The sequence below is a fragment of the Berghia stephanieae genome, chromosome 7, assembly GCF_034508935.2.
Source record: "Berghia stephanieae isolate SIO BIC M18660-M18661 chromosome 7, UCSD_Bste_1.3, whole genome shotgun sequence".
Classification (NCBI taxonomy): domain Eukaryota; kingdom Metazoa; phylum Mollusca; class Gastropoda; order Nudibranchia; family Aeolidiidae; genus Berghia; species Berghia stephanieae.
Genome location: NC_088366.1, coordinates 58,671,884 through 58,690,321, shown reverse-complemented (window position 1 = coordinate 58,690,321; position 18,438 = coordinate 58,671,884). Strand labels below are relative to the sequence as shown.

The following is an 18,438-nucleotide window of genomic DNA, read 5'->3' as shown; positions in this document are numbered from 1 at the left end:
TAATTTTAAAGTGTTTTTCAATTTCCTTCACTTTTTCCTTTTTATTAAAGATTTATGGATGTTTTTTTCTTTACAGATAGAAACTGCAATTACTGTCATCATTTCCGTTGTACTTTGACAAAATTGAAAATAATAAGATTAGCTTGAAAAGAATTTTACATCACTACTTCGCGTCATCAAACAGACTTGCAACTTGTCAATGAGTATGAGACTTGACAGTTTATTAAATGCTTCATCGGGGAATAAGTATTTAAACCATTCATCTAAAGATAATCACATCAGTGTATGGAAAATATTTTATGTCAACAATTATGCAACATTTTATCAAAATCTGATAATGAACAAATAAAATGTGCATATTAAAATTTTTATTTAACTTATGACACTGACACATTTGAACTCAAGTTGTCGAATACATATAACTGTATAATCATATAAACTACTCATTGGCTTATATATATGTATTTAACTCAGTGGTTTGTAAATTTATTCACAAGGTAAGTTTCTTGTGTAGTTAATGAAGAACAATAAACTCTAAGGCTGTTTTTAATAGCATGACAATCATATTAACCCTGTCTATACCACCTGCAGCAAAATCGTCACATTTGTTTTGTAGAGAGATTGTCTGAGTTTAAAAAAAAACAATTTTTCATCTGGGTAGGCCTGCCATTTTGGGAGAATACTGAAAATGGTCGGTAAGGAGAGAGTTAAAACTTATTTTTTTCTGCTAAAGGTTTTTGAAAATGTAATGTAATGTTATAATTAATTTATACAACGTGCAGAATCCAAAAAATTGCTCGAAGGCAGCCCTACATACAAAGACAAAGGGTAACACAAAACGCAAATACAATTACTTCTCAAAATCCTGCCTGAATAGGAATGTGTTCATAAGTGTCCTATGATTACTTAGCTCGGGGGCGTCTTTGATTTCTTTGTCTAATTTGTTCCATAATTTTGGGGTCCTGACGGAGAAAGATTTTTTCGACTAGAGATAGTTTTCACAAGGGGACATAAATCAAGTCTTTCGTTTTGTGATCAGAGTGACCTAGCTGGTGTATACAATTTTTAAAAAACCCAGAGATATAAAATAATAATAAAATAAAATAAAATTCCCTTTATTCATCCCCAAGGGGAAATTTGTCTTTAGGGTCTATTCCAAGGGAAGACTGGAATAACCCAGGCGCCGCAAAGTGAGCTAGGGCGAGGTGACTTGCTCAAGGCCACACAACGCAGTGGCGGGTGATTGAACTCGGTACCTTTCGGGTAGGAAGCAAAGACCGCACCACTGAGCCGCGCTGCCCCTGGCGCTATTTCATTTAGGTATTTAACACCATTGGTGGCAATATTGACCTCCACTCTCTCTTTAACAGGAGCCAAATGGATTGTGTTTCTATCTAATAATCTTTCTTTCTTTACCAATCGACCTCCCATTAGGCACACGGAAGCAAAGGGGTTTTAAACATGATCGCCAACTCCAAGTCAGATCAACTCATATCGGCCGGCATGGGTATGTATAGATTGAATGACGTTGACGTCACACGGGTCTTTGTTATTGACACGGGTCTTTGTTATTGTTTTTTGCCATCCGCGTTTATGAGTAATTCTCACTAAACTTTATTATCCAGACTATATAAGTTCATGGTTACACAGATTTGTGTGTGTTGGTCTGTTATACTTCCGGATGGTAATGTTATGAACTGTTTAGCCAAGCGCATACTATCTATAACGACCATATTATTTCAAATCCGACACCCTCTTAATTTACATTTTTTTTTGTGAATTGGCTACTTTTATTATATACTTTTGTGTTTGTTTTTTTTTGTAGTTATTTATTTTCTTTTAGCGGGTGGTTGGATGGGAGCATCACCCTTGAATCATATACCTATGATGTTCGCATGGGTGTACGATCCGATAGTGATGTCGTTTCTTCTTCTCTTTACTAGCCTATCCTGCTTCTCTGGTTTGTGATTGTATTTTTGACAGGGGATATTTTTTTTCTCTGTAAATCATCTGCCTGTTTGTTCTTGGTTATTTATAATTTAGCTTATGATATCTTTAGGTTATGATTTTGATTGACATTTGTACTATTTTTGTTAGATTGCTTGTTTTTTTTTTTGTTTCAGCGGTCTCTCATATAACCTCAATTGTGTTGGAAGAGACCTAAAGCAACAAACAAACAAACAAAAAAAAATATTTTCTTTTACTTTTTTTGTTGTTGTTGAAAATCGCATAAAATTCTCATTTGGCATTCTATAATTCATTATTATTTTGAGTATTACAGAATAGGATCATGCATAATCTGCTCTATCTATTGCTTTGTTATTGACAATTAATAACTAATCATTTCTTTTCTTCATAATTTATTTATTTTTCTCTTCCTTCCAGACAACATCATCAAAGTCTGGCGTCTCTACCCGTTCGCCCAGGAAGCCCTCGCACCCCTCATGTCGTTCTATTGCGCTCATACACCCTCCTTCATGACGACGATCAAGACCAGCTTGGGCGTGGCTTTCCAAGACCCATCCACGGCCACTTTCAGCGTGGTGTTGTACAGTCTGCCGGCAAAAAGTCAGTATTTTACTTAACTTTTATCATTTACATTAGAATTTTTATTGATTTTCAGAACATTGATTGTAATCATTTTTGCATGGATTTTTGCATGGATATTTTTTTCAAGTTAAACAAAAAATTGCTCCATGTATCAGATTTGTTTATTTTTTAGAACACGATTAATTAGTTATGATGTTCTTCTCACTGTCTTTTTCTCTCCCTCCTTCTCTCTCTCTCTCTCTCTCTCTCTCTCTCTCTCTCTCTCTCTTTTTTTTTTTCTCTCTCTCTCTCTCTCTCTCTCTTTCTCTCTCTTTCTCTCTCTCTCTCTCTCTTTCTCTCTCTCTTTCTCTCTCTCTTTCTCTCTCTCTTTCTCTCTCTCTTTCTCTCTCTCTCTTTCTCTCTCTAACTCTCTCTCTAACTCTCTCTCTCTCTCTCTCTCTCTCTCTCTCTTTCTCTCATTCTTTCTTTCTGTCTTTCTTTCTGTCTGTCTTTCTTTCTTTCTTTCTTTCTTTCTTTCTTTCTTTCTTTCTTTCTTTCTTTCTTTCTTTCTTTCTTCTTTAAAAATGAAAAAGAAATAATGGACGATAAAATGAAGACATTGTCAGTAGTCTCCCTTTCTTAGTTACCTTGATTTGGACCATCCCTTTAGCTATTCTGCTTTTATATGTCAACCAAGATATTATTTCATTTTTTCCCACCCCTTCTAGATTCTGAATTGATTCGATCCCTATTTGTAGTCCTGGCAATCTGTAGCCCACCTCTAATGGTTGTCTTCTTGGTATATATACCCAATGTTTTTCTTATGGTTGATTTTTCTTTCTTCCGGAATTCGGATTTTAAGAATTATTTCCCTTTTAAAATCCATACAGCTTATTGCAAGAATCGATGTCTCCCTTATCGCAGTCTCTTGCCTAGTTTTGAATTTTATCAAAATCTTTTTTATATGTTAAAGCGATAAATTAATTTCTAGATGTTTATTTTGTTCGTCACTGTTTTTCTATTCAAAACATCATTTCACAAATTTTGTTTTCAGGTTTTTTTAATGGTATATTTTTTAAAATAAATTTCCTTTCTTCAACCAAAAATCACACGAACCTTTTTCCTTCCAGTTTTGAAAATATGTTTTTTACCTTTGTTCCTCCTTCCCTCCTAAACACAATTATTTCTTTGATATTCTATACGGAATGAGATTAGCGGAAGAGTAGCGTCCCGAGAGACGCATGCGCACAACCAACATGACGTTCTCTCTCTAATAACTTTTCCGCCGGTGACGTCACAAACTATGGGTGACGTCCAATCAAGGGACGCTACTCTTCCACTAATCTCGTTCCCTATGATCAAGTTTATGGTCCTCTTTGAATTTTGCCATCGTATTAAATACATTCTTTAAATATGTCAGCCATTTACAAAGTTTATTGAAGTTAAATCATTCTGGTTGGTGTGCTGAAATGTTAAAATGTTACATTTTTTCCCAACCCGTATATTCATAGTTTTAGACTATTCATCACTTTTGGGAATGAGATTAGCGTCACCGGCGGAAAAGTTATAAGAGAGAGAACGCCATGTTGGTTGTGCGCATGCGTCTTTCACTTTATTCATCCAAAAAAAAATGGAAATTCGTTTACAGACGTGGCATGCATAAAAATGTATAAATATACAGTTGAGAATTTATGGCGACAATGTATAATATGTATAATGTATATGTATATGTATAAAAGCTCGTAACAAATGATTTCTTCTCAGTAACATTGAGCATGAAGAGTCAATTTGCTTCGCATCATGAATCCTGGTTTATTTTATTTTTATTACAATGCGTTTTGAATTTTCAACAACAGAAAATGACACCGACGTAAAAGGGCGTAAGTGTTCTCCCCAGCTCGGAATAATATTGTTTTGAAAATTGTATTTGCAGCAAAGTAGAAATTATCGCAAAGCAACGCACTAGAAAAAGAACGCAATTTTAGAGCTGTGTAGCTAAGCATCAATACACTCACCACCCCCCTGCTCTCCCCCCTTCCCTCATCCCAGTAATTAAGTCTTATAGTAGAAAAAAACAATCAAATTCATGGTTGGTCGAGTGTAAAACTTTACATGAATTCAAATCTTTCCTTTAAACAATACAAGATAAAGCCCCGATTTTTGACATCGTGTAAGTCTGTAAAACAAATTTGGTTTAGCAAATGTGACCCATCGTCTCAAAACGGTATTATGTCAGAATGAACCAGATGCTTAAAAGCCGAAATAAACATTTTTTTACGGCTGGAGGATGTTATGAGTATTTTAGCTAAACGCATAGCATTATTCCATTATGGAAAGTATTACACTCCGACCGCCAACGGTTTAGATTATGTCGCTTCCATCTGTATCTAGGATTATCTGCTCTTATTCTGAAGTCTGATAATAATTTGACGCAATACTCTTCAACAGTCGTAACGCCACCTCCTTCCTAATGACGCATGATAACTTAGTAACACTGGCTCTAAACTATCGGAACAATGGAGGACGCCCGTATGAAATATTTCTCCGGCGAGCATAAAAGCTTATCCAGAGGGAAAAAACCCCATAAATTTGATCATGTTTTGACTTTTACACATTCTGATCACAAGGCATATGAAAAGTTCTAGCCAGCATGACGAATATAAAGTAATGATTTTTTTTTGTTTAGAACCAAGATGGCCGCCGTTGCCGGGCGGCGTGACATCAGACTATTGAATCCAATTATGGACTAAATTTAATAACATTGTTGTAATGGACAATATTTTGCGTTAGTGTGTGGCTACGTGGTTTAGTAGTATGACTCTCGTCTTCGGGTTGGAAAGTTCAGGGGTTTGAGACCCGCTCTGAGTGACCCATAGTTGGTTGGGTCCTTGGAAAAGACTCTTTTTAGTCACATTCTCTCACTTTATTCAGGTGTAAAATGAGTATCTCGCCGTTAACATCATTGTCTAAGTCAGAAAAAGAATTGCAATGTCGCCTAACAGGCGTCATCTCTCGTCATATATTATATTGAGCGTTGCTATTGACTGCAGACCCTTTGTAAAGCGCTTTGAACACATTCGGTGGATATTGCGCTATATAAATGCGCTATTTAAAAGAAAAGAGTATTTCCATTATAACAATATGACAACAAAGTTTGATATCAGACTTGTAGCCAATTGCATGTAGAACTCGGAACTACATGTATATCATGTTATATCGGACTATCAGACTGTCGTAGTGGCATACTCAACTTCCTGATCTCCCCCACCCACTCTTTTCTTGTTATTTTTATTTTTTTCTTCTGTCACTTAAAAAAAATATAATTATAATTATATGAATTGCTTCTCAAAATCAGAATTTCATTTAGTCCAGAATTTTTAGAGTACATTTGAGTTGTAGAGTTTAATTTTAGTTGTAGAGAGGGGTCCTACTAATTGCCATCCGGTGGCCCAGGAGAGCCGTACGGAGGTCATCTAAAGCATTCTCAAGCCATCCGGAGGCCCTCAGACCTGTACGAACTTTTCCAGAAGTCTTCCGCCTTCCGAAAGATCCTCCGGCGTAATTTGAGGATCTTTCGGAAGGCGGAAGACTTCTGGAAAGGTTCGTACAGGTCTGAGGGCCTCCGGATGGCTTGAGAATGCTTTAGATGACCTCCGGACGGCTGTCATGGGCCGTCGGACGGCTCCGGAAGGCTCTCCTGGCCACCGGAGGCTCCGGACGGCAATTAATAGGACCGATAGAGAGCGCTGATGGCTTTTTTTTATTAGCTTGATATATTCCAATGTCCTCTTTGGTTAACCAGTTAACCGACGTACCCAGGAAAAACAGGTATTTAAACATTTTGCCAGAAAACTCGTTCTTCAAATATCGATCGATTTAAATTATGGCCTCTGATCTTGGAATTTTTTTAAAAAAAACAACAACCAAAAAAACCTCTCAAACCTGGGACCCTCAGGGTCTTCCTTAATGTCCCAGGTTTGAGAGTTATCGCCCAGATGAGGGTTATTTTAATCGATCGATATTTCAAGGGCGAGTTTTCTGGCCAAATTTGTAAATCATGTCTTTCCAGAGTACGCTAGTTAACTGGTTAAAGAAGTGACAAGTCAAATGCATTAGAAGTTTTAAAAAAATTATTTACTTTCATCTTAGAGTTGTATTGTCTTTTCGTTTACAAAATTTTACCATCACCCTCTTCATGCCTATACTATAATGAAATCATACTTTAAAAATGCGATTGAAATTTAAAATTTAAAATGCACATTTCTTGCCTGTTCATTTTCTCAATTCCTCATTTTATATCTAGCTCTATCTTATGTTCATTCTTATTTCCTTTTTTTAAATACCATTTTTAGTTAATTAAAAAAAAACAAATCTTCTTTTTTTTTCCTTCCCTATCTCTTGTTTCCTCCTCTTATTTGTCTTCTCTCCTTTTAATCAGTGCAGTATGCATGAATTAAAATTGTCACTGAACCAATGAAGAAAAAATCTGAGTGATACTGAAGCTAAGCAGCTATCTATAAGCTGTTGACTATAAAAAGCAGAGAACAAGCATGAATATGTCTGCTTCAAAAGAAAAGAAAAAAAAAACAACCCCCCCCCCCCTCCCCCCAAAAAAAAAAAAAAAAAAAAAAACAAAACTACAAAAAAAACAAACAAACAAACAACAAAAAAAAAAAAAAAAAAAAAAAAACCCCAACACCCCCCCCCCCCCCAACCAAACACGGAACGTTTTGGACTCAAAACATTTCTTCATCCAACCGAAATGTTCCGTGTTTGGTATTTTGTTCTGTTTTTTTTTTTGGTTTTTTTTTCAAAAGCTTTTATAGGCCAATTCATTTTTTTGTTTATTAAGAAAGATCGGATCGAAGTAAATTATTGGACATCTCGTGTATGGTCATTATATTTTTTCTTACAACAAAGGACAATGAACTATTGATTTATTTTTTTTAAATTGTAGGAGATAGATATCGTACAGGTATGAGTGTGCTATAGTATAGAATAAGACGGTGTAAATGTCATATTTATCGTATATCACTGAATTTTTATTTTATTTTTCGCATTTCGTATAGGGAATGAGATTAGCGGAAGAGTAGCGTCCCTTGATTGGACGTCACCATCGGAAAAGTTATAAGAGAGAGAGAACGTCATGTTGGTTGTGCGCATGCGTCTCTCGTCCTCGCTTCCGGTGAAAGCGGCATGAGACACTTCACCGAAAGCAAGGACGAGAGAGACGCATGCGCAAAACCATTTTGACGTTCTCTCTGTAAGGTGACGTCCAATCAAGGGACGCTACTCTTCCGCTCATCTCATTCCCTTATACGCTATGTTGAAAAAATCCGTTTTTTTTTTTTTTTTTTGGTGTGAGATCTATCTAGGCCAAAATTATAGCTCAGCAAAAATAAAGGTGCGAATATATTACATATAATATTTTATTCTGGTTGTTTGCAATATTTAGTGACGTATAGTGCTAGCTAGCAGTGTGAATTATATTTGATGAAATTTTAATCTACGAAAGCTACCTCTCATTACTACAGTCAGTGGTGGTACTTTGAATTATTATCTCGTCTATATTCTCTCACAGAACTTCAGCATATAAATTATCCATATTTATATGTTTTTGCTTTAAAAAGTTATAATGTTATGGCTCTAAACTAGTAAAGGTTTTTTTTATTATTTATCATCATCTCCTTCTACTCTGTCTTATTGTTTTTCTTCTTCTCTTCCTCCTTATTTATTTTTGTTATCATCATCATCATCATCATCATCATCTTCATCATCATCATCATCATCATCATCATCATCATCATCATCATCATCATCATCATCATCATCATCATCATCATCATCCACCATATTGAATGCTTTTAGTATAGATTTTTTATAATACAGTAGTCCATTCCATATATAGAATACTATTAAAACCCAACAGTAGCTACATCGCCTATATTCCCTTATATCTTTATATAAAGTATAACTTACCATTGATTTTATATTTGTTCTTTATAAAAAGCTTTTGCTGCCGACAACCCCCAGCTTGAGGGCTTTCATAGTGAGTAGTTAGATACGTAACTAATACTGTCTTACTCTGGCTAAACACATTTTTGGAAATTATCATTTTGGTAAGATAACTTTTACTTCACATATCGGTGGTTTAAGATGCCCCCTCCCCCCCCCCACCCCCGCCTACCCTCTCTCTCAACTTGTCAAATAGTCTTAAAGCTTGTGACTTTTCGAAGACTTTTTTTTTTGACAAATTGGGCCTTGTTCATGATTGGTCAATATTTTTTTGATAAGATTCCTAGCCAATGAAAAAGAAGAAGAAAGAAAGAAAGAAAGTAAAAGAAAGCAAAAAAAAACCAAAAAAAAAACCCCAAAAAAACAAAACAAAAAACATAAAAAACAAACAAACAAAAAAAAAATTAAATAAACCCAACGATCAAACAAAAAACAAACAAACAATAACACACCCCCCCCCTCCCCCTAAAAAACCTCAACAAAAACAATAAGAAAAAAGGAAAAGAAAATGTGTTTGGTCAGTAGACAGGAGAATAACGTGTGACGATTCTAACAACTGTTGCTGTCTACCCTCTACCCTGAACACCTCATTCCCTTCCCCTAACCCCCCTCCCTAAATATTGATCATGTTGTTGTTCTATCTATTAACCTAAAGCTCCATTGTTGGGAAAAAAAATAATAGCAAAATTGATTGACTACAACACTCGCCTGTTTTTTAAAAAAAATTTGAGCAGTTGGCTAACTCGAATTCAAGAAATCAGGAAATACACTTTAATTTAAAACTACGGAAACGGTGGCCAATGCACATGACAGGAAGTATGATTATAGCTGATTCGAAAGATTATGGTTGTTTTTTTTGTTTTTTTGTTTTTTTTTGGGGGGGGGGGAGTTAAAGAGGAAACACTTTTATAATAAAATTAATTAATAAAATTAGGAGAGGTGAAGACAATTTGAATTGAAGTACTAAGAAGACATTGAAAAAGGAAAAAAAATGGATTGAGTCAAAATTGAAGATAAAATGTCTGGGACATAGTTGTTAATGTCAGTAATATGCATTTGTAGATTGTTACATACTTATTCATAACAGTCAGTTGATGTGTTTGCCTTATTAAGCGGTATTTAAACCGCATGAACAGGAGACAGATTTTTCAGGGCTATTTTTTTTTAAAACATACAAGTATTGTCAGTTAAATTGAAATATATTTTAGATAATAAATTTTAAAAACAATATTAAAAAACAAACAAACAAAAAATACCCATTAGAATGAAAAGATCTACATTTCTCAGTATGTTTATAATATTTTCACCTCCGTTCTGAATTAATTCTCATGTCCTATCTACACTTGCAACACTCATTTTAACTTTTTGGTGTCTGTTTTGGACTGACCCTTGTTGTTAGTTCAATATGTTTCATTGGGTTTGTATATATATATGTTGTATATTCTCCTTCACTGTCATATTCTCTGTTTACCGTCAGTTTTAAGTCACAACTATATTATATATTTATTTCACAATGCTCTTGTTGACATTCTTCACTCGAATATCCTTATATCTTATCAGAGAATTTCTCCTAAGAAAATCTTCAATTTGAGTGAGATCTACCCACTCCCCCTCAAACCCCCACTCGATCTTTCTGTCTGTTTATGTTTCGATGAAATGAAATATCGTTTATGTTTTCAGTCTTCAGCAATCTTTTCCTTGCCTGATGCTGAGTGTCACAGGCTGGACTATTTCACACCCAGCTGACTAAAATCAATCTGTTAATCTTTCTCACAATAATAATCCATCTGCCCTTTAAATTTTGATGACACAATTTCTGTTTTGATGCCCCAAACAATAATAATCCATTTGGCCTTTAAATTTTGATGGCACAATTTCTGTTTTGATGCCCAAGAACACCTTATATTATAATATAGTCTTTATCTTGATACTGGATTTTACACCAATTTTTTTGAGATTCCTGTCTGATTTTCACGTACTTTCTCGTTTGGACAATGCACACGTTTATGTTTGCACACCACGTGTCTTCTACCATGTTGCTAACACAAAACAATAACTTTGACAACGAAATAATATACGAGTAAGAGAAAAGCTTTCTTCATAAGTTATTTTTTAAGTTGAAGATTAAAACAGGGTTGAGACTCATTCAGCGCCATTGTTAAATGTTTTTCAGTACTTTATGTAGTTCAGTAATTTTTTATTATTATTCTAAAGAACACAATAACTTTTACAATGAAATATACGAGTAAGAGGAAGTTATTTTTTAAGTTGAAGATTAAAGAGTTGATATTTATGCATTGTACGATGCTTTTCAGTTCTTTATGTACTCCAGTAATTTTTTTTTAAATTCTGAAGCTTTACTTAAAGTAATGGCTATTTATTTATTTATTTATTTATTTATTTATTTATTTATTTATTTATTTATTTATTTATTTATTATTATTATTATTATTATTATTATTATTATTATTATTATTATTATTACTATTATTATTATTACTATTATTATTATTATTATTATTATTATTATTATTATTATTATTATTACTATTATTATTATTACTATTATTATTATTATTATTATTATTATTATTATTATTATTATTATTATTATTATTATTATTATTATTATTATTATTATTATTTTTTTTTAATAGCAATTCATTTGCATATTTGAAATGATTTGTTCAACAATTTACAAAAAAAAAAAGGTTATGATGTAATCACTAAGTTAACAAATTTCATGCTTGTTAATTATGCATATAATTTTCCTAAGTTGAATTCGTCTCTATGTGACCAATCTCCTCAAAAGGGTATTATATTGGGTTGAACCCGTTTCTGAAAATTTACTTTTTTTTTGAGTTCTAAATCATGAAATTCTTCGTTGTGTAGATATATTATACTCCATTGAGAGGAGAGGAACGATTTTGAATATTGCCCCATAAACTACTTAAGTCTCAATAAGATGCTATTGAAAGCATTTTCAACCCCCCCCCCCCCCCCGGGGCATTATATTGAATCGAGGTGTTGGGTCACATATTCTCTCTACGTCAAATCCATTTCTCAAGAAATGATCAAGAATAGAATGAAATACAAAGAAAATAGGACTGTAATTAATGACTTCCTTTCTGATCATGATTTGATAATAATAATAATAATAATAATAATAATAATAATAATAATAATAATAATAATAATAATAATAATAATAATAATAATAATAATAATGATAGACGTCTAATAATAATGATAATGATAATAATATTAATAATAATAATAATAATAATAATAATAATAATAATAATAATAATAATAATAGTAATAATAAAAATAATAATAGTAATGATGATGATGATGATGATGATGATGATGATGATGATGATGATGATGATGATGATAATAATGATGATAATGATAATAATAATGATGATAATGATAATAATAATAATAATAATAATAATAATAATAATAATAATAATAATAATAATAATAATAGTAATAATAAAAATAATAATGGCAATGATGATGATGATAATAATAATAATAATAATAATGATAATGATAATGATAATAATAATAATAATAATAATGATAATGATAATGATAATGATAATGATAATGATAATGATAATAATAATAATGATAATAATAATGATAATGATAATAATAATGATAATGATAATGATAATGATAATGATAATGATAATGATAATAATAATAATAATAATAATAATAATAATAATAATAATAATAATACATAATAATCATTTATACCTTACCTATTCTTTACACAAACAGCTTTAGGCGCCTTTCCAGTACAGTCATCAATGCTATAAATACTGGTCATACTCAAAACATGCGTAAGATGTTCATATCAAGAAAAACAAACCATATAACGAAAACTGGTTAAAATCTATCAATTTTTTTCCTAATAAAATAAGCCTTAATAGCTATCATTTGATATGAACTTTAAATGAGGCTCTTGAGTAAAGAATTAACTAATATTATCATAACATTAACTCACTCAACCCTACCACCGACTATATCCGTAGTATACCCGGGATTACTTTTACCCCATGCCTATAATTTATTACATTTTTATGAGACAAATTATAGGCGTATTATCAAAGCTAATGCTTTTAGTTTTTGCATGTTAATGATAATTGAATAAAACTATCTATATAATAAATATGCTCATTTTTTATACATTTTGTTTTTCCAATTTTGAAAAGTAGCAAAAATCTCGAGGATTGATTGAGTGAGCTAAGATTAACCCACTTCTTTCCGATGTCGCCAGATCGTAACGACCACAAACCAGACGACGATCACATGGACCTGATCACTGGCCTGACGTCGTGTGCCCGGATGAAGCTGTACGCGTCTTGTGCAATGGACGGGACCATCCGGATATGGAACGAGGATAATATGCTGATCAGGTCAGATTCATACTTAGATCACGCCACTCCCATAGCGGGCAGGGAGGTAATTACTGTGTCTTCTATCCCCCTACATCTGTTTTCCAACTTGCTTTCTGTCTTTGTCTTGGAATGAAATTACTTGGTTTTGCCCTGGCCCTGGCTGAGAGGGAAACAGTCAAATGTATAGTTATTTTTGGGAGATGATATTTTATTCCTTGTAATCATCTCTCTGTTATACACTGTATTATGTTTTGTTTACATGTTATATATTATTTGTAAACATTTGAGTGTGTTCCTCTTAATAGGGACCTGTGCTTGTGTCTGGATGAGACATTTAGGTGATCTCAAACTAAGTACATACTTTGATAGTGTGCTCTTGGAATCTTCATCTGTTTCCTATTTGAATCAATTCCCCTTTGTCTTACCTTTTCTTGAGTGCTTTAATTGTAATTCTATAACTTTTTACTATTCCATTTTCTTCCCGTTTACTGGTGCTGATGTGACCTAATTGTGTTGCAAGCGCCGTAAAACTCTTTTTAAAAAAACATAAATAAATAGGTCACGCCATTTATTTTGAATTGAATTATGTCTATGACATCATTGAATTTTGCTGCTTTTGTTTAATATTGTCTGGGATGAAATGTTGTCAAGTTTGAAAAATTGTTAAAAAAAAAAAAAAAAAAAAAAAAAAAAAAAAAACAAAGCAAAAAAAGACGAAAAAAAACCTAAAAGGAAAAAAAAGAACAAAAAAAACAAAAACAAACAAACAAAAAAAAAAAACAAACATAAAACAAAACAAAACAACAACAACAACAAAAAAAAAAAAACCCCAACAACATAACATTAACAACAACAATATCAAAATACAATAATAATAACAGAAACAACACCAACAGCAACAACAACATCATCAGCAACAACAAAGATAGATAACTGTATTTGAAAAATATTATAGTTTATGAAAAGTTGAAGTTTTGTTTTTGTTTGTTTTGTTATTTTTTTGGAAGTTGGTGGTGGTGTGGGGAGAGCATTTAAAGAACTTTCACGTAAATAGCCGTCCAAATTTTCATCAACACGCCAGTTAATTATTAGGCTCTCATAAAAAAAAAACCAAACAAAGCAACAACAAAAAAACCCAACAAAAGACAGACAAACAAAAATAAACAAACAAACAAACAAATAAAACAAAACAGTTTGATCATTTGTTATTTTTTGTGTGCAATAAACACTAGGATCATGAAGCGTTGGACCTAGCTTGGTTATTAATAATTGAGCTTTATATAGCGCAATATCCACTAAATGTGCTCAAAGCGCTTTAAAAGGGGTCCCTGGTTCACAGCAACATTTAACATGTAGGACGGGACATGACGCCTGTTTGGCGATATTACAATTTTTAGGACAAAAGACAACACTGTTAACGGCCAGGTACTCATTTTACACCTGAGTACGGTGAGAGAATGTGACTAAAGAGCCTTTTCCAAGGACTCAACTATGCGCCGAGTGCAGGGCTCGAACCCAGGACCTACCGATCCGAAAGCGAGTGTCATACCACTAGACCACATAGCCATTACCGTAATTGACTACTGTGTTATGATAACCATTATTCATTAATTATTTTTTATTTTTCAATTACACAGACTGATCCGCATCAACACCATCCCAAACAGCCTTGCCTTCTGTAGTCACAAGGGAGACCTTCTCGTTGGTATAGGCAACCACTTGTTTTTCATCTCTCACAAGAAATGTAAGTTTGTTAATATGTGACCCTTCGTGTCGAAACGGTATTATGTCGGAATTAATTGGGCCGCGAAAAGTGACTTTAGAATTAAATTGACAGTAAATACCAATGTTTGAGCTTTTGCATTGTGAGAAATTGTCTTCAGTCTGTAACATAACAAAGCGAAACAAACCCCAAGTTTCATGTTTTTGTCAATAAATTCAATTTTTTTGCACCCAAGCCATCCCGACATAATACCGTTTAGAGACAGTGGGTCACATATATCCACATAATGTCCACACCTCTTTTGGGTCCCACATTTTCTGTTCTTTGTCTAAGGCTGTAAACCGAGTGAATTTGTTTTCGTCTCCATTCGCTTTCAGTTCGTGAACAGCAACTTTGTCATAGACGCTATACATATCTGTTCCTTATTTGAGCCAGTCCTCTTTATCTTCTTTAATCTTCAATGCCTGGCTGGGGTTCCTACCTCCCATAGCGGGCAGAGAGGTACTTGCTTTGTCTTCTATCCCCTCTTATCTGTTTTTCAATTGCTTTCTGTCTTTGTATTGGAGTGAGATTGCTTGGTTTTGTCCTGACCTTGGTCGGAGTCCTTGGCTGAGAGGGAAACAGTTGAATGTGTAGTTATAGTTTTGGGAGATGATATTTTTTTCCCTTGTAAATCATCTCTCTGTTATGTACTGTTACTCTTTTCATTTTTAACATATGATTTGTAAACATTTGAGTGTGTTCCTTGTGGTGGGGATCTGTGCTTGTGTCTGGATGAGACTTTTAGGTGATCTCAAACTAAGTACTTTGATAGTGTGCTCTTGGAATCTTCATCTCTTTCCTATTTGAACCAATTCCCCTTTGTCTTACCTTTTCTTGTGTGCTTTTTAATTGTAATTCTAGAACTTTTTACTATCCCGTTTTCTTCCTTTTTACTGGCGCTGATATGACCTTATGTGTTGCGAGCGCCGTAAAACCCTTTAAAAACAAAATAAAAACAAATAATCTTCAATGGCTTGTATTTGCAAAAAGGCCCCCACATGTCCATCACTGTAAATGTTCTATTACAGTCCAATCAAAACAGGGAACAGTCACAGATTACTTTGACGAGCGAGTTCAATCCAAAACTGTTTTGAAAGTTTCCAAGCATTCAACATTCGTTGTGTCCAGTGGCAGGACAATCCAGTCATTTATTTTTGTGGAACAAGCTGTGTTTGTGTGTGTCTGTTCTTGTAAATGGTTGGATGTATTGTATGTGCGGCTATGTGGTCTTGTGGTAGGACACTCGCTTTCAGATGGGAAGGTCCTTGGTTCGAGTCTCGCTCAGCGCATAGTTGAGTCCTTGGAGAAGGCTCTTTACTCACATTCTCTCACCGTACTCAGGTGTAAAATGAGTACCTGGCCGTTAACAGCGTTGTCTCTGTCTGAAAAAAAAACCCCTGTAATATCGCCTAACAGGCGTCATGTCCTACATGTTAAATGTTGCTGTTGACCAGGGACCCCTTGTAAAGCGCTTTGAGCACGTTTAGTGGATATTGCGCTATATAAAAGCTCAATCTATGTGTAGCCTACTTATCTGATTTGCTCTTACCTATCTTGTTTTTTCCTTGAAAAAAAATATTTAAAAATTGAGCTTTATATTGCGCAATATCCACTAAATGTGCTCAAAGCGCTTTACAAGGGGTCCCTGGTCAACAGCAACATTTAACATGTAGGACGGGACATGACGCCTGTTAGGCGATATTACAATTTTTCGGACAAAGACAACGCTGTTAACGGCCAGGTACTCATTTTACACCTGAGTAAGGTGAGAGAATGTGAGTTTAGAGCCTTTTCCAAGGACTCAACTATGTGCCGAGCATGAGGCTCGAACACAGGACCTTCCGATCCGAAAGCGAGTGTCATACCACTAGACCACATAGCGGCTGCTTTTAATATCAGATCTACAACTTTTCCTCTATATCATTTGACCTAATCGTGTCACCAGCGCCCTAAAAATACCTAAAAACAAAAAGAAAATTTCTACTGTCATTACTGCTGCAGCTACTCAGCTGGTTACTCTTAACATCTAATTCCATACTTATCATCGTTTACCTCCCATTCAGATTTGCCTCAGACTTTTTTGAGGCGACAGGCTTGTATGAAGTTTACCACAGACAAAGAGGAGGATCCTATCGACTATGATGAAAATCACCTCAATAAGATGGACAGGAACGACGTGAAAAGGCTAAAGAACTCGCATGCTTCTTTCAAGTGAGAAAATCATTGCAAAAACATCAAAAGAGGCACCCCCCCCCCCTTCAAAATAAAAACAAAACAACAAAAAGCAACCCAACTCCCCCCTCCCCCCACCCCGGCCCAAACAAAAAAAAAACAAAAAAAAAACCACAAACAAATATACAAAACAAGCAAGAAACCAACCAAAGAAAAAAAACCCCAAAAAACTCAAAACAAAAATTAAAAAAAACTAAAAAAAACCCCTCAAAAAAAACAAAACAAAACAAAAAACAAACAAATGGGTTTATTATCAGTAGTAAATTACCATGCCAGATTGAACTTCAAATTAACTCTCATATCTTAGTTTAATTCCATTACTATTGATTGTTATCTTATTTGTCGATGTAAAGTACACCATGGAAGCAATTAATTTCAACAAATATTGTTTCTAAACAGTTGTTAAATAATAAATTTTACACACCCCATAACTCTCAGTTTTTCATTTAAATGTAATTGAGTAATCCAGAGCAGACTGCAGTTCAAAAGATTTTTTCCCTTCTTGAAATACATCGACCACAGGTCAGATTTTTATAAATTACGAATTTCAATATTTTTCTCTCCATAGATGAATGATTGTGTTTATGAATAATATATTTGTTCTTTCAAATCGTCGATTGAAAATGATATGACTGGGTGGGGATCCTGATCTCCCATAGTGGGCAGGGAGATATGCTGTGATTCTTTACCCCTATACCTGTTTTCCAATTGCTTCCTGTCAATGTCTTGGAATGAGATTACTTAGATTTGTCCTGACCCCGGCCGGAGTCCTTGGCTGGGAGGAAAACAGTTGTAGTTATATAGTTGTGGTTTTGGGAGATGATATTTTTTAAAATTGTAAATCATCTTTTTTTATTTTTAACATTTGATTTGTAAACATTTGAGTTTGTTCCTCTTAGTGGGATCTTGTGCTGGTGTCTGGGTGAGACTTTTAGGTGATCTCAAACCAGGGACGGCTGGTAATAATGGGCAGGGTGGGCAAATACCAGCCTGTTTTTTTCCAGTTATAAGCTGTATTACCAGGTCCGAAATAATCTAATCTAAATTAGATAATTTCAAAAGTTACTACTTAAACTTGATACTTCGTACTGAAATCAATTTGTGTGTATTTTTGATAGATTGCGAATGACCATGCACCCCGTAATGCATAAACCAGGATACGCTCCTGTTCTTTTTATCAACCCCCCCCCCTCCCCTCCCCAACCACTCCACTCCGCCCACATCGTCATCTCATCGTCACGTCGCCTGACGGTGAACTAACTCCGATTTTTGCTGTCTGGCCTCTCTAGTACTAGGTCGGGCTAATTCAAATGAGCCCACCTTAATAACCAGTGAACACTGAATAGAGCTTTTGGCAAACGAACTTTTTCTTATTTATTGCCTTACTTGTGCTGGTACCATTGATGTAATGACTTTGGGAAGGTTCCAGTATTGAATTAAATTTATTAACTTACTAATATTATATCAATTTAGTATTAA

The 18,438-nt window shown here is 34.0% G+C and overlaps 1 protein-coding gene across 6 annotated transcripts in view; it reads left to right on the top strand.

Moving 5' to 3' along the window:
- The window catches only part of LOC144977566 (uncharacterized), a 73,047-nt gene that overhangs the window by 20,846 nt on the left and 33,763 nt on the right, over nucleotides 1–18,438 (top strand). For 2 of the 6 annotated variants that reach the window (XM_078922924.1, XM_078922919.1), the window contains exons 12-17: nucleotides 1,435–1,507; nucleotides 2,386–2,568; nucleotides 4,386–4,409; nucleotides 12,842–12,980; nucleotides 14,600–14,706; nucleotides 16,791–16,938. In XM_078922924.1, coding sequence (XP_078779050.1) covers nucleotides 1,435–1,507; nucleotides 2,386–2,568; nucleotides 4,386–4,409; nucleotides 12,842–12,980; nucleotides 14,600–14,706; nucleotides 16,791–16,938 — 674 coding nt within the window. Of the gene's footprint in view, nucleotides 1–1,434; nucleotides 1,508–2,385; nucleotides 2,569–4,385; nucleotides 4,410–7,486; nucleotides 7,505–8,539; nucleotides 8,579–12,841; nucleotides 12,981–14,599; nucleotides 14,707–16,790; nucleotides 16,939–18,438 lie in introns of all 6 variants that reach the window. The other 4 variants (XM_078922923.1, XM_078922918.1, XM_078922921.1 and 1 more) reach the window with 3 other exon arrangements.